General features: G+C 43.2%; 1 protein-coding gene across 1 annotated transcript in view; it reads left to right on the top strand.

The window, feature by feature from the left end:
• The window catches only part of PDE10A (phosphodiesterase 10A), a 285,459-nt gene that overhangs the window by 230,474 nt on the left and 34,018 nt on the right, over positions 1-20,967 (top strand). Inside the window, exons 14-18 of the mRNA XM_045805465.2 lie at positions 2,502-2,644; positions 5,123-5,206; positions 6,779-6,929; positions 10,846-11,001; positions 19,508-19,680. Of these exons, the coding sequence (XP_045661421.2) occupies positions 2,502-2,644; positions 5,123-5,206; positions 6,779-6,929; positions 10,846-11,001; positions 19,508-19,680 (707 nt within the window). The remainder of the gene's footprint in view (positions 1-2,501; positions 2,645-5,122; positions 5,207-6,778; positions 6,930-10,845; positions 11,002-19,507; positions 19,681-20,967) is intronic.

The raw sequence follows: 20,967 nt of genomic DNA, 5'->3' as shown, positions 1-20,967 counted from the left end.
CTTGTCGCTGTCACGTTGTCACGTGATCCCATATACACATTATCACAGGCCTTTAAGAGACTGGGAGCAGAACATGTCTAAGCAGCTTTCCTGAGGTTTAGAAATACATGGTACACGACGTGTGTCTAGAGTCTACAGTTGGACAAGTGCATGTACACACAGCCCAGGAAACCATCACTGCCATCGAGACACGATGCATCCCCTGTGTCACGGGTTCCAGGCTGCCCCTCAGATACCTCCCTCCTGACCCTCCTCATCTTTACCCCCCAGTCTGAGGGAACCACTGATCTGCTTTGCATCACCATAATAAATTACTTTGCATTTTCTAGAATAATCTTATATAAATGGAATCATAAAATCTGTATTCCTTTTCGTCTGGGTTCTTTCACTCAGCGCAGTTATTTTGAGATTCATCCCTAGCATCGCATGGGTAAATAGTTCATTCCCTTTTATTATTGTATATTCCCTTGAACGGATATACTATAAACTATTTAGTCACCTGTTGTTGGGCATTTGAGCTGTTTTTAGGTTTTGGCTATTACAAATAAAGCTGCAGTGAGCATCTGTGCACAAGTCTTTGTATGGTGTATGCTTTCATTTCCATAGAGTAAATAACTAGACATGGAGTGGCTGGGTCAGGTGCTAGGGGGATGTTTAGAAAACTGCCAAACTGTTTTGCAAAGTGACTGAACCCTGTACATTCCCAGCATCCCTATGTGTGTTCCAGTTCCCCTGCATTTGCTGTCTCTGTGTCTTCTTTGGTAAAGTGTCTTCTCAAATTGCTCATTTTTGTTTGCAATTGTTTGTTTTCTTACTGAGTTTTGATAGTTCTTCGTGTATTCTAGATATGAGACATTTATCAGAGAAGTTATTTGCAAATATTTGCTCCCAGTGTTTGTCTTGTCTTGTCATTTTCTTAATGGTTTCTTTCTAAGAGCAGTTATTAATCTTGAAGAAGTCCAGTTTATTAGTTTTTTTCTTCTTATGATCATGCTGTTAGCATTGTATCAAATATATGTTTGCCTAACCTGAGGTTACGAAGATTTTCTCCTGTGTTTTCTTCTAGAAGTTTAGGTTTTACATGTAGGTCTGTGATCCATTGTGAGTAAATTTTTGCATATGGTTCAAGGTAAGGGTCATCATGCGTTTGTTTATTTGCATGTGAGTATCCAGTTGGTCCAACACTGTTTGTTACATTTGCTATCCTTTCTCCACCATCTTGCCTCTGCACACCTGTTGAAAACCAACTGATGTTTAGGAACATTATGTCCCCTTGACATATGCATCCCTTTATCATTTGAAATAATCCTTCTTTATCCCTGGTAATAGTCTTTGCTTTAAAATCTGTTCTTTATTCCCTTTTACCTCTTTCTTCCTTTAAAAAGGAATCTTTGTTATGACTTGACTTTGTGGAACAGCTTTTAACTTACTAAAATCTTCCTCATGAAGAGTTTCATTAAGTTTCATTGGTTTTGAACCTGGTGGATAATATATAAAGATGCAGCTAATTCATTTGCAGGATTAACTGGCATCAGGGGAAATGGAAAGTTATGTGAATTTAAGCCAAAAACATTAGTGGCTAGGGAACAAAACTATAAGCGTGATGTTTAAGAATAGCCAGTCCTTTATTCCGTTTGGATCCACATAGTTTTTGTCGTATCTTTTCTCAAATAGTGTAACTGAGAATCTCTAAGTCTTGAAATAAATCAAACTGAACCCAGACCTTAACATCACCATCCCACAAATTATTAAAGAAAAAACCTGACAGCTGATAACATACATTTAATTAGCGCTTTCATTATAAAATAGGTAATTGTCTAATAAGAATAAAGAATCTTGCTCAGTAAGAAAATATTAAAAGTACTTCGTATTTTTATCTTTTTCTGTTTCTATTTTAATATAAGCAGCATATCCGCACAGTGCATGTGCATGTAATTGCTAAAGGACTGTACATTTATCGGGCATGCCTCAAAAGTTCTTTTACTGATAAAGGACTTCATGGTCAAGCATTGCTGAGACTCTGTGGACTAAAGGACTCTGACATCACCAAGAATTAAGATAAATATTTTTAAAAGGAGACATAGAAAAAAACTTAACTCCTGACTGATGGAGTCTCTCTCCATGTGTTTGGGCTGTGGGAACAGGGTGCCACAGACTGCGTGGCCTAGAAACAGCAGACACCGATTTCTCACGGTTCTGGAGGTTGCGAGTCTAAGAAGAAGGGACTAGTGGATAAATACCAAGGAATCTCATGATCCAGAGACAGAGTCTGGGTGCAGAAGTCAATAAGTCTTTTTTAATGGAGATACAATTTTTTTTAACTTACGTATTTTGTGTCTTCAAAGGCACATGTGTGAACATCCTCTGCGTATATGGAAATCATAGTACTAGTAGTTAATGGATCCGAGCAGTGCTTTCAGTTCTAGTTCTGATTCTTAGTGACCTAACTACTTTAAACACTCATTTCATTTTACGTTTTGTTTTTTGGATTTGCCTTCCAGATGTATCACAGAATCCGTCATTCTGAGTGCATTTACCGGGTGACGATGGAGAAGCTGTCCTACCATAGCATTTGTACGGCGGAGGAGTGGCAGGGCCTCATGCACTTCAACCTCCCCGTGCGCCTCTGCAAGGAAATCGAATTGTGAGGATCTTGTCCTGTCTATCTCTCCAGGAACAGATCTTTCATTTGATTGAGCCTAAGTGACATGGGTACAGAAGTAGAATTGCAAGCACCATATCACATGTGTGGTTCCATTGTTGCCATTGTCCCTTCCCGGGTAACGCCACATCTCCTGAGAGATCATGGACGGGAAGGCCACATTTCTCCATCATCAGAAAAAAAATCTCAACACCATTTTGAAATGAGTTAAATGTTAGCTTTCCTCGTTAGTCTGCGTACTTTACACCATGGATATGGCACTTAATGCTGAAAGTGGCGTTGAATATCCGAGATCTGAAAGTTTTCATTTCCATGTAATCTTAAATTTACAGACTGAATTTTAGAATTGAGTAATAATGAGTGCAGCTTTCATACTTTGTTTTCAAATCCCGTGCTCGTATATGTGAGTTCCTGGTGGTGGGACCTGTGATGGTTGCGTGTTCATTATAAGTTCGAGCCAACGCTATTTAACTCCATACTACAGCTCTGCAGGAATAACCCAGAGCTGATATCTGCCTTATAATTGGAAGTATTAATTAACCAAGGAGGCAGTCAGACGGAGGCGACTCTGATGCTGGAGCAGCCCCCGTGAGCAAACCAAAACCTGAGGCTGAATGCCGCAGGTTATGTCACGGAAGCACTAGAGCCAGGCGGGCACAGACAGCCGGCCGGCCTGGAAGCCTCAGTCGGTCAGTGATTGCCCATCCGTGCCCTTGCCCCCTCTCTGTGCAAGGCTCTCTCCTTCAGCAGAGCTCCTAAACACTAATGCTTTGTTACTGCCCTATTCGAATGGATTTTTGCTCAAATAAACGCTTAAGACTTTTTTTATTTGCTTCAGTTTATCTTCAGATTGTTTATATATAGTACATATCGTCATATAATAAGAAATATAAATATTTGGTCTTTGTAACTAGTTTCTGGCTCACAGCTCCTAAAACCCTTGAATTTCCTGAGTGATTGGAGCGATGGAGGTGTCTTTTCTCATTCATCACAAACCTCTTTCAACCACACTTGAGTTATGCTATTGAAGGACTGTAGGAGGATGGGGGCTGGTTGCCCAAGGAACCAACTGTGTGGTTTGGGGGTTGTAATTTTCAGCCACCCTCAGACCTCCTGGGAGGGGACAGGGACTGGGGGTTGAGTTAATCACCAGTGACCAGTGATTTAATCAAATGTTCCTATGCAGTGGAACCTCCAAAAACCCTAAACAAGGGGTTCAGAGAGCTTTTAGGTTGGTGAGCACATTCACTGCTGGGAGGGTGGTTGCCCTACAGAGGCATGAAAGCTCCTTCACCCTTCTTCCCACACGGCTCGCCCTCTGCATCTCCTGCATTTGCCTCTTGAGTTGTAGCCCTAATGATAAACTGGCAGGTAGTAAGTAAAGTGTGCCCGGAGTTCTGAGCTATTCCAGTGCGTCATAAACCCAGAGGTGGGCTTTGTGGAAACCTCTGACTTATAGCCGAGGGTCAGAAGCATGGGTGGCCAGGACTTGCTATTGGCATCTAAAATTGAGGGTCAGGGGAGCATCTCGTGGGACAGAGCCCTTAACCTATGTGGTCTGCACTGGCTGCAGGTAGTGTCAGAAGTAAACTGAACTGTAGGGCATCTGTTGGAGTCTGCAGAGGGTTGGAGAATTGCTTGGTGTGGAAGCTCACACATTTGGTCTCTGAAGTATGACTAGAGAAACATGGTTTCTCTTTCTTTCTTTCTTTCTTTCTTTCTTTCTTTCTTTCTTTCTTTCTTTCTTTCTTTCTTTCTTTCAAGATTTTATTATTTATTTGACAGAGAGGAGAGAGAGAGAGTGTGTGAGAGCACACAAGCAGGGGGAGTGGGAGAGGAGGGAGAAGCAGGCTCCTGTGCCAAGCAGCGGGCCCAGTGCAGGGCTCGATCCCAGGACCCTGGGATCATGACCCGAGTTGAAGGCAGACACTTCACTGACTGAGCCACCCAGGCGCCCTGGAACATGGTTTCTTTTAATATTTTACCATTGTGTTAATTTGGGTTAAGTGTTAGTAATTAAATTAGCAAATGAAGAATAGGTAATAACTTTGGATGATTGTATTTTTGAAGTTTTTCCTCTGGACTTAAATAGTAGATAGAATAATTTTCAACTCTAAAAAGATTCTGTCTCCCCACCCCATCTATGAGTCGTGTAAAACGTGTAGTATTCATAAGAAAGTTATTTTGTACCCTTTCATTGCTCTGATAACAACCGCAACATCATTTTTTACAGATTGTTTAATAGAAAATTAAGCAAGGGCTAAGTTCCTAAGGGAATGTGTGGAATTTCCTCCTGGAAACATTTAAATACAACAAAGATGTGACTGAGAAGACAGGGAAAGGGATGGCTGAACTCCCAGTGTTTTTTTAGTGTCTTAATCAACAAAAAGTTTAATTACTTTGTTTTTATGTTTGTGCTAATTGTATTTACTATTCAACCTTGTGTTCTTTTCATTTCAGATTCCACTTTGACATTGGTCCTTTTGAAAACATGTGGCCTGGAATTTTTGTGTACATGGTCCATCGGTCCTGTGGGACATCCTGGTATGAATGACCTAAAAAGTTCCTTCTGAAGCTGTTGAGTGAGATGACCTCTTCCTCCCCCTGCCTAAATGCCTTGTCACTTTCTTGTTTGATAATTATCTGGAAATATGCCATATATAAATAATTTTTTCAAAATATTTAAATAAAAAAAGGCTGAGATTATTGGACAGATTGATAGCCTTCTTGGATTTCCCTTCCAGCCTGCCGAGCTTTTTGCCAGGGTGGCTGTCCCTTGGTGAACAACCATGTGTCTACCAGGTGATGGCAAAAACACAGGTGGAAATTACCTTAGGCTGTGTAATAGAAAGAGGCAGGGCTTACTGCTCCACATAATTACATACCATCCGAAAGTGCATTTTGGAAAACATGCGTTGAATTTAGCATCAGCTTTCAGCCTACATTGTGTATCTGTTAGGACAGGTGTGAAGGAAACGGCCTCCTACTAGTGGCTCCACTGAAGCTCCCTTCCCCTGTGGGGCCTTCCCTTCTGTGGCCTGCCCTAGGGGCCTCTCAGGACTTTCCGCTGAACCTTTTACAGCTTCAGCACACATACTGAAAATGCAAGGAATAATTTTCTTTTTCCCTTTTTCACTCATTGAATCATTAAGTGGCTTGTAGAGGCTCTTAGTTGCTCTGGAACTAAATTGTCGCTCTTTGCTGTTGAGTTCTGTGTCTTCTCTTACTTCTATCGGCGACTTTTATGAATTGCTCCTTCGAAAGGATGTACACAGGATGATTAACTCCACTTATTTCCTAGATACCAGTTACGAGTTTGACCAGTTGGAACTCTTAAAATGACATACCTTATATTTCAAGGACATTTGAAAATTTTCAGTGGGAGAAAAAAAGATTCTTTATCTTTAGAAGTTCTATGAGCTCTCATCTCCTTGGTATTTCAAAGAGCCCTGTTTTATACTGATGTACTTTTGTTTTAAGCAGCCTTAAGTTCCCTGAGAGAGTTGCTGGGGCCTTAAATGAGTGGAAATACAGGATAATATAAAAATAAAACACAGTGCCAATGTTGCGTAGTACGGACGTGTCCTGCTGTTTCACATACGTGTCAGGATCGTGGTGTGGCCATTTGCCACTTCATATTTTGAGTGTGTCACAGTACTTCGGATCCATTTTGAAAGGATAGTCACTCATCCAGGAAATTCTTGTGGTATACGTATCTGCAGCTCGTGAATCTCAGTGTGCTTTTGGGAAAACCTAAGCTCAAAACACCCTTGAACAGGGTGATGAAGTGTTGTTGTCTGTTGAGCGTGGTGGGATGTGGGGAATGCTTGAAAGGTGCGGACGGTGATGGAGTTTAGTGACGGGCAACCGCACGCCGATTGTGGTGTGTGCCCCCTGGGAGGCCAGTTAGCACCTCAGATCTGAAGCTCCGCGAGAGCCTTCCTCTCTGCACGGGCTAGAGGAATAGAAGGGAAGTGGTGAGTGGGCCCAGCGCTGCAAGACTCTGTCTCTGCACACGTGTGTGTGGGTACAGACGCATGCGTTTAGACCAGAGCGCTAGCTAGAACGTTTGGAGCCTTTACCAGTTTCTGTCATAACACGTTCTTTTCCACACAGCTTTGATCTTGAAAAGTTGTGTCGTTTCATTATGTCTGTGAAGAAGAACTATCGGCGGGTTCCTTATCACAACTGGAAACACGCCGTCACTGTGGCACACTGCATGTACGCCATTCTCCAGAACAACCACGGGCTCTTCACCGACCTTGAGGTGGGTATGCACACACTTTTTTTTGTCCATTTCAAATAAGCTGAGTGGATTGAAATGCTCTGTGTCTGCAGCACCTTCCCGATGCAGATACGTGACGTGTGATTCCAGGACAGGTCAGACATTTAGTACAAGCACACGTTTAAAGTTGCTGTGCCCGTGTATTTGTCGTATCATTCTGTATAAGAAACATCGATACAGAAATCCCAACTTCACCAAAATATTCCCCCAAGGAAACACTAGTTTAATAGTGTCTTTTCCCTGTGAAAACTTTTGCCTTCTGAAAGTCTTTGTTAGGTAAACAAAATCTACTTTTCTCCTTGCTCTGTGCCCTGGGTAATGTAGACATATCCTGCTGATTTGAGAAACCACAGCATTGAATCATTAAGTACAGTTAAGACATATATGTGTATTTGATCTCTTGTCCCATGAGCAAGTGGGCTCTGAGGCTTCCCTGACTTCTCCGCCTTGATGTGCCCAGAGCTGGTAACACACTCAGAGATTTGGGCCCACCATGTCCAGCCCAGCACTCAGTGATGCCCACCGCCAAGCGTGTCTTCTCCCCACATGGTCCCAGCGATGCCTCCCAAAAAGCCGACCTGAATCCCCCCTCTTCTCCTCCCTACATCTGGTATACTGCTTCAGAGGACGTGTTGACCGTGCAGAGAAGGGGCTTCCTCATCACCGAGATGAGGAAGCTGTGCTTCTCTTAAGGGCGTGTTTGCACTAGAACCCAGCGCTCCTCAGGGCCAGTCTTGTGCCTCTTCCATCCCATCAGACCAAATTCACAATTTGGGCAGGAAACTCGGAAGGTGCATTGTAGGAAAAACAAAAGTACTATTTTAAAAAGTCGAAATTTTTCCTTCTTTTATGAATAGTCTCTTGGTAGGGCTGAGTTAGCCTAACAACTTCTTATTTATTACCAAAAAAAGATGAAGTGTGTTCTTTTTTCATATAAATTATTCTGATTTTCCATTCCATTGAATCCCATATTTTTGAGACATTCAGCATTTTTTCCATTTAGTTCCTTTTAAGAAAGCAATTTCATTGTCTTATTTGCCATAGGATAGTGTGTGACTTTGACAGCTATGGAAATCATACTTTCAAATTACATTGAAATATACATTCAAAAATGGAAATTTTTAAGATAAGTGAGAAAATTTTGTGGCTACAAATTAACTCTCATTTAAGTTCCTAAGTCATCTTTAGAATTATATCATGGTGTTTTCACAAAAACTCAGGTCCTTTTGGCTAAAAATAATCCCAAAATAATATGTGTAAAAATTTAAAATAAAATTTTTAAACAGGATATTGAATCTCTGAGAGAGCTATTAGAAATTATCATTTGAGGGGCACCTGGGTGGCTCAGTCGGTTAAGCATCTGTTTTCGGCTCAGGTCATGGTCCCAGGGTCCTGGGCTCCAGCCCCATGTTGGACTCCCTGCTCAGCAGGGAGTCTGGTTCTTCCTCTCTCTCTGTCGCTCCCCCCCACTCGTGCTCTCTCTGTCTCTCTCTGTCTCTCTCTCTCTTTCAAATAAATGAATAAAATATTTTTTTGAAAAAAAATTATGATTTGATCTTGCTAAAGGGGTATATTAACAAAGATAATTCTTCACATCGTAAATTATTTTCACATGCTTGATTCTGGCATACTTTTAATAAAACAATTGAACATCATGTCAATAAAAATAAAATAGGTAAAAAAGATTGGAAAGATATGTACATAATAGCTTTTACCTATTGTGCAAGATTTTAAAACCTTGAAATTTCTTACGAGATTCATCATGGTTAACACAACAGCAGAAAATATGGGAACAACCCAAACCAAAAGAATACTCAGAACGTAGCTAATTCAGTTATCCTCAGTCCACCAAGCCTGCAGGACAGTTCCCGTGCAAACACCAGCAGCCAACGGGTGCTGGTGGCCTGGGAGGCCTCCCTGCCCATTAGGTTTGCAGGAGAAACGGATTCTGCTCAGTGAGGATCGGAAAGGTTCAGGGCACAGCATCCAGTTAAACTTGTGAGGTTTCTGCAGAGCCTGTCCTGCCTGTCAGCATCTCCCTCTGTGGGCTCTGCCCTCACACACTCACCAGAACATTCACCAGGCTCCCCCCAAGAGCTGACCTCTCAGCTGACCTTGTGCACTGCCTCCACCCCTCAGAGGACCTGCCCTAGCAGGTCTCCCCTCCCTCTCCTCCATCAACATGTTCTCTGCTGGACTGTCTTGTCTGCATGGAGGGTCCTGTTGTTCCCCCCATCATAACACACCCCCTTGATCTGCCTCTCCACTCAGCTCTCTCCTGACTTCTCAGCCGTCCCTTGCCACAAACCCAAGGAAGAGCTGCCCTACTGGCTGGCTCCAATTCCTCTCCTCTCTTTTTCTCTGCAACCAACTTGGATCAGTCTCCTCCCCCACCTCCCAAAAATGCCCTGGGCCAGGTCGCCAGTGCCCTGCACCTTGCCCACTGAGGGTCAGTGCTTGCATTTCAGCTCTTTTAGTCACTGTCTCCACGTGGCTCCAGGACACCCAACACTGTTGGTTTCTTCTGGTCACACAGGTTTGGGGGTTGTTATTGGGGGGGGGGGGAGTTGCTGTTCCTCTTCCCTCAGACTTCTAAAAGTTGGAATACTTCAGGGCTCAGACCTTTGGCCTCCTCCAACCTCAACCAACAACTTTAGTGGGCTCAGTCTTGTGGCCCAAAATGCCATATACACAGACACCTCTCTTTCTTCAGCTGAGACCTGCCCCCCCCAAGAAGGTTAGGCTAAAATAGACAACCATTACCTCAGGATCTCCCCTGAACCCCTCAATCTAAAACTGAACTCTTGACCCCTTTCCTTCAACCTCTTTCACCTACAACTGTCCCCATCTCAGTTGATGACGGTCCTACACTTTCCAAGGCAAAACACCTTGTAGCCATGCTTGACTCCTGTCTTCCCTTCCCTCCCTTCCTTGGTCTCCCTTTGGCTCATACCCAGACTGTCAGAAAATCCTGTTGACCCTGCCTGTAAAACTCAGCCAGATTTAATCAAGTCTTCTGAGCCTCCAGGGCTGCCTCTGGTCTAAGCTTTTGCCTGAATTACTGCAAAAGCCTCCTCACCACTCTCTCTTCCCTCCTGGAGTCTGTTCTCAGTACAATTGGGTGCGTGCTAATCTTGTTTAAAAATGTAAGTTAGAAGGTATCACTGCTCTGCTAAAACCCTGTTGTAGTCCTTCCCCGGTTCCCACAGAAAATAAGGCCTCGAAGATCGTCAGCTCCCATTTCTGCCATTGTGACCCGTCCTCGACCCACAGCCCCCGCCACCCTCTGATCCCCTGCCAGTTGGGCCAGGCTCACCTGCAGGGGCTAGTGCTGCCTCTCCCCTCCCCCCCCCCCAGCCTCCTCGGCTTCTCTCCTTCACCTTCCGGTCTGCTCACGTGGACTCTCTGTGGCCCTCTTTGCTTGAACACTTCACCTGCTGCCGCCTGCTCTGCTTTTTCTCTTTCTCTGTACAATTTGCCATTTTGTCACAGCTCTATGATTTACCTGTTGTAGTCTTTATTTATCTGTAGTAGCAATAGCATTGGAAATTTAACGTTGAATGATTTTTGAATGAAGGACTGAAACTGTCCTCTCCTTGTGCAGATTTGTTTTATCTGTAATTCTTGGGAACATTTGCATTAATCTGATACCACCTACACTTTTCCCCAGAGTTGAGCCAGAAAACTCAAGAATAATTCGATTGTCATGTTCATAAACAGAAAAACAAAGAAAGAGGATAAAAAAGAAGGTAGATTATCTGGAATTTCAACAATTCCTAAGGATGTGGGCTGTTGCAATGGCAGGAGCCTATCCCTATGGTAGGAGTGATAAGCTGTGACTCTCTTCATACCCATTTCTTTGTTTTGAACATCTGTGCACTGTGTTATTTTTTTGAAGCGCAAAGGACTGCTAATCGCGTGTCTGTGTCACGACCTGGACCACCGGGGCTTCAGTAACAGCTACCTGCAGAAATTCGATCACCCTCTGGCAGCTCTCTACTCCACTTCGACCATGGAGCAGCATCACTTCTCTCAGACCGTGTCCATCCTCCAGGTGAGCCCCGCACCACGGCCCCCGCCCCCGCCCCGGAGAGGTTCCAAGGGTTTATACGTAAACGAGAGATGTCGGTGTGACTTCCTGACAAGAGCGGCCGCCTTCCGTTGTAGAACACTGTGTGTGGTCATCATTAGATAGTCGTGGGGTTTTGGATGATGGCTCCTTGGTGAAGATTTTAATATATATATATTTTGCTTTGATTTGTAAGTACGTGATCCGCAAGGTCTTTCGCATATTTACATGGATTACCATCTTCTTAAACCCAAACGTATTGAACAATAAATCTTGAGAGTTAGGCAAATCAAGGTTTTAAGTGCACTAAAGTCCTTTTAGTTTTCTTGTGTGTGTTCTATTTCGTATTTTATTGCCTTTAAGATGTTCTTGGTGCTTGATCTAGACACGGGCAGACCTCACTTCACCGTCTGATACATAGGCTCTGTCTTCACTTTAAACGTTCGTCCTCAAATTCACCTTCACAAGGTAGCTACTACCTCATGATGGTTTGATTCCCCTCCTAGACAATTTCTTCATGTGCTTCGACTTCAGAGGAGTGGACTCTGGGTTTTCCTCTCGTTGTCAGCGCCAGCGTAGGAAGAGAAATCCCATTCGGTCTTCCGGTGCTGCGTCTAAGGAAGGACGTGGGCTCCGCAGGGCTGCGCGGTAAAGCCCAGCGGCAACTCCGGCCGGACTGGCGGGGCGAGCTGCAGAGCGGGGGCTCTTTGCTGCCTGCTGCAGTCTCCTGCCCTTGTGCGGCCCGGGCCTCTCCCCGAGCACCTGGGCTTCGGTTCTCTCCCTTCGGCTGCTCCTAACAGGCCGTGCTCGTCGTCCCAGGGGTCGGTAGGTAGTTTTACATGCCCAGGCCTTTTCCAAACCCGGCAGAATGTACCCGAATGGCTCCTTTTTCCTCAGGACCGCGAAGGTAAGTGATGACCTCACTGATGTGTCATTCGACTACCTGCTGGTAACTTGGAGGGCTTTCAGAGAGGGGCTCCTTCAGGCACTTGCAAGCCATATCCGGCGGGTAGCGGATTACTCCACTTGTTTGCAGCTGGTCCCTGAAAGCAGTAGGAAATCACACTCCTGATGTTCTCATGGCACCAATCCTTTCTTTATTTTTAAAATGATATATGTATGTATGGGTAGGTAGATACAAACACACCGAGTAATTTAAGCAGGATAGAAGTTGTGTGTGGGTATGTACGTACCTGTGCATGTGCACAGAAATGCACTTTCTGTAAATGACAGACATAGAACGTCATGACAGTTTTTGTATGTACTCTGATCTTACTCACGGTACGAGGCTATTTGTATAGGAAGAAGGGTAAACGCCTGAAATGACATCAGGATGCCTTCATTTAGAGATAATTCAGATTCACTGCGTTAGCGTCCCATGTCCTAATTCATACATTTGACTATGACGATAGTTTAGTAATGTAATCTGCCAATAATTGTAATAGCCTTTATAAGGTTTCTTTGGAAAACCTATTTTAAATATAATCGGATTCATTTTGAAATAGTGAGTGCACAAAGTACACTGCTGGTGGGTAGAATAAAAAATTAAACCCTGTGACATAGCAGTGATTCCAACCGTGTAGGGATGGAGAGGCCTGGACCCCCCCAGTGCTGGGAGACTTGCCCCATTTGCTGCCATCAACAATGGGGGTTCAGAATGGTCTGTCTCATTTTGAGCAAGCCCTCAGCAGTGTGGGGGCTCCACGTGACACAGTGCAGTGTTCCTAGAACGATCAGAACATAGAAGGCAGCCCCCAGCGCAGCAAATTCAGCTCAGGCAAGCTCTTGGCAAGAAGGTAGTCAAAGAATTGTTAGATTCCAAGTATTGGAGATGGGGTTTCAGTCAGTGAGGAGGCCATAGAAGGGCACATCTGTTCTCCATTTCTAGAGAAGATCAGTTACTCGGCGTGCTTACAGTCTTCCTCAAGATCCCAAGAACAAGAAGCCAGAAAGAAGCACTGGGCATTGCCATATATCCAGGAGAAAAACCCACCATTTTAAAAACCGAATCCCTATGCTGAGCTGACCTAAAGCCTCCTGTGTGAGTTGGAACAGGGAGAAATGTATCAGGATCATAAACAGATGGCCCATCACTGTGGGCAGGAGCATTCAGGAAAGGTTTCCTCCTTTTTCTGGAAATATCTGTACTCTCTGCTGATTTGACATTTATGCTCATGATACTTCTCGGAATATTTCTTCTCAGATCCATTTCTAACTGCCCCTTGAATTTCATTTTAATAGCAAACATTTCTTGAGCTCCTCCCAGCTGCCAACACCCACTTTAGGTTCAGGGGGTGTAATAACAGCAGAGCCCAATCCCTGCCATCATGCTCCTTGTCTTAGTGCTCCACCAGGCTGCTCCCTGGAGTCCTCCTGTCACCATCGGCTGTGGCTCTCACACCTGTGTCTCAGCCTGGGGCACAGGGGGACTTCCGCTTCCAGACACCTGAACTCAGCATTCGGTGTCACCAAAATTGTGCCTGTTATTGTACATCTCCTGGCAGTGGCCTCCATCTCCCAACCACCACATGGGGATCACCTTAGAGTCATTATGCCCCACCCCGACCCCACATCCAGGTGCCAGGGCCTGCCATTATGATGACAACTCCAGACTTGACCAATTTAAGGTGATAGTCTAGAGTAATAGTAAAAATTCCAACTTCCGGTCACTAAAATAAGAGACAGCAATATATGGTTATAGCACGTGAATACCTCAGTGACCTTGCTTCTTTGACAGCCCGCATTCAGCCTTCATCATCTGTTAGCTACCTTTTTTCCCTCATTGACCACCGTTTCTCCAAGCTTGCCTCTCTCAAGTCCGTCTTCCAAACACATGTCTGAACATGTTATTCTCCTGTTTAAAAGTCATCTATGGGTCCTGTGGTGTCAATTTCTTTTTTTTTTTTTAAGATTTTATTTATTCAAGAGAGAGAGGGAAAGCACAAGCAGGGGGAGCAGCAGGCAGAGGGAGAAGCAGACTCCCCACTGAGCAGGGAGCCCGATGCGGGGCTCCATCCCAGGACCCTGGGATCATGACCTGAGTCGAAGGCAGCTGCTTAACCGACTGAGCCACCCAGGCGCCCGAATAAATTCCATTTCTAAACTGATATTCAGGTCTTTCGTGAATGGCCTATGGGTGTTCTAGGACTGTTGTGTCTACTGTACTTCTTCATTGCAGATTATTTCTTACTTCTGTGTCATTGCCTGCATCCTTCCTACTTGTAATTCTCCCACTGCCTTTTTGGCCAACTACTTATCTTCAAGGCTCAGCTTAGGTGTTACCTCCTCCAGTGGAATTATCCCATGACTTCCCCACACAGCTGGAGCACAGCCATGTGCCCCTTTACTTGGCCCCTGAGCCCGCAAACAGACACGTATCTTAGTTTTTTTCACATTGCATTGAAATTCTCTGTTGGCGAGCTCAGCTTATAAGCCCAATGAGGACAGTGACTGCACCTCATCCCTGTCCCTGCCCACCCATCACTGGGTCTCCTGACATGGCTGGCAGCGGTCATGTGAAGGTGTGGAATGTAGATGCAAGAGAGTTCCGGGGACGCAAAACAGTGAGTGCAAAGTTGGAGACTGAAAACCGCCGAGTTTTATTTAAGGGAGAGTGAGTCAGTGAGTCTCCTTAGGACAAAGGGTGGCTTGGTACTGAAACAAAAAGTGGAATGCCTTCAAGTAAGGAGACAATTTATGTGGACAGTGACACCCAGGGAAGCAGGGAAGCTTTGTTTGCTTACCCACAGCTTACCCACATATTTTAGTAATTGTGGTAGAACCATTAGTGTTGGAATATTAAATCTACTTATTCTCTTTCCTAATGAGGTGTCAGTGATTACTTTAACTATTGAAGCCACCCTTTTTCTGTATTTTACCTTCTGTGAATATCCCATGTTAAGTGCTAACACATCAAAATTTAAAAAAAGACCAATTAGGAATAATCTTTTTTGTTATTAAGAAAATTTTCTCAATATTCCATTAATCTTGAATTGAGTGGTGCTTTTGAAATATGTTTAGCTGTTAAGAGAATTGTCTTTATACCCAACATTTTGGGATCCTGTGACATTTTCATTACTTCTTTTAGGTTAAACCTGTCCTTTTCTGCAGATGTATTCTGAATGGATAGAGGTGATCTTTGGCTACCATATTTCTTTCTGGGCATATGTGTGGTATTTGTTTGTTTGATTCTCCTTTCTGTCTCTTAGCTCCGGCTGCAGAAGTTATACTGGTAGATTTTGGCCTCTTCGTCACCACCATCATCATAGTAATCATTTCATCATTTGTTAGGTACTCATTATAAATATTGTAGTACTTATGAGTTAATACTATAAATAAATCAGAAACTTAAGAATTTTGCACATAGGGGCGCCTGGGTGGCACAGCGGTTGGGCATCTGCCTTCGGCTCAGGGCGTGATCCCGGCGTTCTGGGATCGAGCCCCACATCAGGCTCCTCCGCTGTGAGCCTGCTTCTTCCTCTCCCACTCCCCCTGCTTGTGTTCCCTCTCTCGCTGGCTGTCTCTATCTCTGTCAAATAAATAAATAAAATCTTTAAAAAAAAAAAGAATTTTGCACATAGTAACACATTCATTTTTATAATATTCTGTGAGATAGGTATCAGTTTATTTCCATTTTACGAATAAGAGTAATGTGCATCAAAGAGGTTAAGTAACTTGTCCATTGTCATACAGCTAGTAAGTGATAGAACAGGATTAAAAACTAGAATTGTTTGACTCCAAGCCCTGAGTTCTTAATTACAGTACTACCATGCGTCCTAGCCTGTGGTTTGATGCAGAAGGCGATTAAGTATTAAATAAATACCAAGCCATTGCTGTTGTGAATGCTCAATGCAACTGACTTTTGTCATCTCAGATCCCCTGAATGATTCAGCCCATGCCTGTGGCTTCCTGTGGTGGTGACTTACACCCACCTGGGGAAGCTTGGGCTAGCTGGCAGGCAGGTATTGAAATCTGAGCTCCAAAGCCTTCCTCAAGAATCTCATTCATAGAGCTAGGGTTTTGGAAAGAATTATTTATGGTTAATAATAATATTTTAAAAGCTTGCTAAGGAAAGATGGATGGATCAGTGTGTCCTTCCACTTCGGTTCTAACCTCCCCGCATCCCACATAGTTGCTGGAGTGATTGTCTAAAAACGGGTCTCATGTCTCATGACCCTCCTTGTTACCTTCCAGTGATCATTTCTGTTCTGACACAAGGCCTTTGATGAACTCTGTCACGGTGTCACCGTTTTTCCATGCAGACGATGTGCTTGAGCCATACTGAAATTGTGTGGCTCCCACTGAACACATGTGGTCTCTTGCGGCCCCTCCTTGTCCTGCAGAATCCATGGCCCTGCCCGTGCTCTTCTGGAGCCCTTCACTTCACTGTCACGGAGACCGCTCCATCCGTTTTATTGTGTGCTTATTCGCTTCTCTCCCACTAAGCTGTGAACCCCTCACAGATGAACTCACGTTTTTGGGGGCGGTGGGCAGAATAGCTACTGTCCTACGAACACCCTTACACAAAGTAAAACATGGCACAGACAATATCTGCCAGGTCAGCAAAGGCATACGTTCTTCATCTTATGGGAAGGACAGAGGCGGAAGCGCCCCAGCAGTGCAGTAGACAGCTGAGGGTCCGCAGGCTCACCGTGTTTGAGAGCTGGAGGGCCCGAGAGATCACCTACCCAGGGAGTGGGTCGTGGGGGGCTTCCAGCACATCCAGCGCAGGGCTGATCCCAGCATCGCAGTGTTCTGCAGTAGCTCCCAGACCTCGGCTGCTCAGAGCACCTGCAACAGAGCCCAAGAGTGCTGTCCCAGGCCTGGGGCTGTATGCAGATCAGCCATCTCTGGATTTTAGGAACATTTCCTGATATAAAATGCAGGTTATTTTATGCCTGATTGATACAAAATGGGATGAACTGTCTTGAATTGACATAAACTTCGACCACTATAACCTGGGACATTAACTATAATAAACTCACCAGTTGGTATATAAAAGTATTATACTATGAGATTTTGATGTTAACTAATGCGAAATTGGAGCTTTTAAAAGATTTTAAGCTATTTATCTGCTGTGTTTGGTTGCTGTATCTCCCTTATTTTCTTTTCCTTTGGTAGGAGCAAAGTGCTAAAAAATACATACTTGGTCCTCTTGAAGGGATACTGTTTCAGTATTCATCTGTTCCTTTGCTCTTGCAGAGTATTGCAGGAGGCGGTAAAAGGGTTCTGGTTACAACTTCCCCTTATGAAGGTCCTCTGCTGAACTTCTCCACCTAGTTGCCTTTACTATCGAAAAGTACCTGAAACCAATATTGCACTTTATGTTAACTAACTAGAATTTAAATAAAAATTTTAAAGAAAGAAAAGTAATAAAAGAAATAATAAATCCAAAGTAGCCAACAGAATATAGAGATCCTCTAAAACGGGTCTCCATTGCCAGAGATCATGGACACTTCCGAGAATTGATAAAATAATGTGCTTATGGATGACACACTCAACACATATTTTATAGATAGATAGATGCAGTGAGTTTATAACTCTGTGGTCCCAGAGGGAATTTCTAGAACCCAGGCCAAGAAGTTCCCATTTTAGAGAGATTAAAAAATTTTCTCAACAGTATGATAGAATGTTTTTATACACTAAAACTTGCTGGTTTCTTGGTAATAGGATAAAGCATATGAATGTGTATGACATGCGATTGCTCTCCAGACGATGTGCCGATGGCCGATGTGTGTGAGTACCAGCGGACCTACCGTGTGAAACGTGTTTATGATTTGGGAGCGTAGGTGACAAGGCATTAAGTGTTGAAACGGATGCTGCTGCTTTACTTGAGTTAGGATTTCGTAGCAGGAGTCAGAGAAAAAGAGTTCTTTTATCTTCCTGCACTAAAATTTTGGAGAGTTTGAGTTCAGCCACCTTCCCAGAGCTTGAATCCCCTCCCCTTGTCCCCTCAGTTACTAACCGGCCTGTGCTTGACACCTCCCCCCCAGAACAGCAGCTCCTGCGTCGTCCCCATTCTGTCGCCATGGTAGCTGAACTTCAGGGGGTTCTTCCTTGTGTTGAGTTCAAGTCTGTCATCACGTCTACCCTTTGGCCCTATTGTATTCATGAAAGCTGCTTCAAATGAGCTTGCATTACTAAAAATGACCGAAATGACCAGTTTCTATCAGCTCTGCGCTTGCTCTTCAAAGAAAAATCTTGTTGATGCTTCAGCAAGTAACTTCATTTCAATTAGACATCAAAGAGTTATTCAAATTTTATAATTCGGAAGTGAAATCAGGTGTTTGGAAAATGTTTTGTGAATTTAGAGCGTCCTACAAATATAAGGCCTTCCTGTTACTATTGTCAGGAAAATAACCAACTAGAACTAACTCCATTTGCTGAGTTTATCATAGGATAATTTAAATATTTATAAAGGTTTAAGAGTCGGTAATAAAGATTCTGGTGATTGAAAACAAATGTGTGTGTACAGCCTTATTTCAGAGTACTAGGAAGGAGGCAGTGTCTTAGCGAGAGGTCTGATTTTGTTTAAAAAAAAAGTATATTTTAATAATTTCAGGTTTTTAATGTATTTTATCAGCCAGTAAATATAGATTAGAGCAAGTGAAAACAATCAATTACAGTAGGACTGTGTTGACTAATAATGAATAATTTTACAATAATTCATGAGCCCACAAATTGAATACGTTTTTATTATATCAGTCTTTTTTGTTTGAACAAGAATGACCCATTTTTATCTCGGTTACAAATAAAGACTTAGAGTCTCAGTTATTGTAAAAAGATTTAACAGATTCATATGCAGAAGAATAATTCTGAGGTAACAGAGTTCAAATGCCCAGTGCTCTGGTCTTGTCCAGGGTGATGGTCTGCTGTCCCCCGTCCCATGAGGACAGAAGGAGAGAGTATGGCCCTACGGTGTTTGCACCTCAGCGATTTGCGTTTTATGGAAAAGGGTTGTTACCTGTAGGGGGCAATTGTAATATGCCTGACTAAATTTTATTTTGAGGTTGTGGGACATTTTCTTCTATGACATGGAGAAAGTAGTTTCATTCATTAGACTTGTTGAAGTGGACAAAGATATCCATGATTTTTTAACCCATTAATATCCAGTCTAATATAAAAATTACCAAAGTTTTAAATTAGTTTAAGAAGAAATGTCTTAAATATTTTACATTTTCTAGTCCTTCAATTGCTTCCTGGAAATATCCAAAAATTAGCTATGTATTTAAATACCTGGGATTTTGTGGTAGCAAATGATGCCACCGTAGGAGATAGATCATTTAAGTGGTAGCTTCACTGTTGTAGCTTAAAGAGAAACTGGGACGTTAATTTCCATTAATCGTTACAAACGATTCTTTTGTTTCCCCCAAACCTGTCATTTGTGTGCCAAATGCCACTGACTGACTGTATTGTTTCAGGTACCTGCAAATGTCATAAGATTAGAGCTTGTGCTTGTTATTGGTGGTGTTTATTTGTGTTTTTTCTGTAGTTGGAAGGGCACAATATCTTCTCCACCCTGAGCTCCAGTGAGTACGAACAGGTGCTTGAGATCATCCGCAAAGCCATCATTGCCACAGACCTTGCTTTATACTTTGGAAACAGGAAACAGTTGGAAGAGATGTACCAGACTGGATCGCTAAACCTTAATAATCAATCACATAGGTAAAAATCATTTTTAAAAGTCTAGAAGCTTAGGAAATATTATCTGGAATAAACTTATACTTACAAACAGAAATGTAATTTAGCATAAATTTATATTTGAAAGAAAAAATGTAAAAATATTTGTGTTTTCTTTTTGGTTTACGTGTACTGTATTTATATTTGCTTTGCATATTTCCTTATTTGACAAAATTACTGAGAGTCAATTATGGGTATATATTAATTAAAATATGAATTGCAATTTAAACTGCTCACACAGGAATGGGTACTTTTTTTTTTTAAGATTTTATTTATCCTTTTGAGAGAGAGAGAGACAGAGCACAAGGAGGGGAAGGGGCAGAGGGAGAAACAGACTCCCCACTGAGCTGGGAGCCCGACATGGGACTCGATCCTAGGACCTGGAGATCATGACCTGAGCCGAAGGTGGACCCTTAACTGTCTGAGCCACCTGGTGCCCCAGGAATGGGTACTTTTAAGGAGATGTCATTTTCCGAGAAGCCCGTCCTTGAGTTCATTTCAGGCCAGGATTTGGTAATTGGCTCCACAGAATCAAAAGCAGATGAAGATCAGTTCATTTTTCAGAATCCAGATCTTATTGACCAAGCTAACATGATAGATGGATAAAACTGAATTCCATTTTATTCACCTACAAACGTAGATTCTAGTTACAAGCGTCAGAGTATTGACATTCAGTGTGGTCAGATCATTTAGGAAAACAAGTGACAACCAAAAGTTTGTTTCATGGACATGGAGTCAGAACAAGGAGAATTAGATTACGTAGGTGTTCCAATGCATCATCGCTTTATCTTTTCTGGGAAGGCATGTCTATATCAGGTGTGGGGTGCCTGGGTGGCTCAGTCGCTGAGCATCTGCCTTCGGCTCAGGGTGTGATCCCGGTGTTCTGGGATCGAGCCCCACATCAGGCTCTTCCGCTGGGAGCCTACTTCCTCCTCTCCCACTCCCCCTGCTTGTGTTCCCTCTCTGTCTGTCTCTCCCTGTCAAATAAATAAATAAAATCTTTAAAAAAAAAAAAAAAAGAAATATATCAGGTGTGTTCACTGTGAATCTGTCCGCCATCTATGTATTAGAGCTCAGTCCATTGGCTAACCTGCCTATTCCTTTTGTCAGTTTGTAGGTGTGACCACCAGCTTTTACTAGGACTTTCCCTTTGCTGTTTCCACATCTGACCAAGCCCGTCTTAAGTGATGCCATCTTTATCTTTAGATTTGTGAACATTCGTTTACTGGCCTCTTCTAGTCTTGCTGAACTTGGGGCGATACTCTCTTGTTC

The sequence above is a fragment of the Ursus americanus genome, chromosome 11 (assembly GCF_024610735.1).
Source record: "Ursus americanus isolate L20-20 chromosome 11, mUrsAme1.1.p, whole genome shotgun sequence".
Classification (NCBI taxonomy): Eukaryota; Metazoa; Chordata; class Mammalia; order Carnivora; family Ursidae; genus Ursus; species Ursus americanus.
This window is presented reverse-complemented; position numbering and strand designations above follow the sequence as displayed.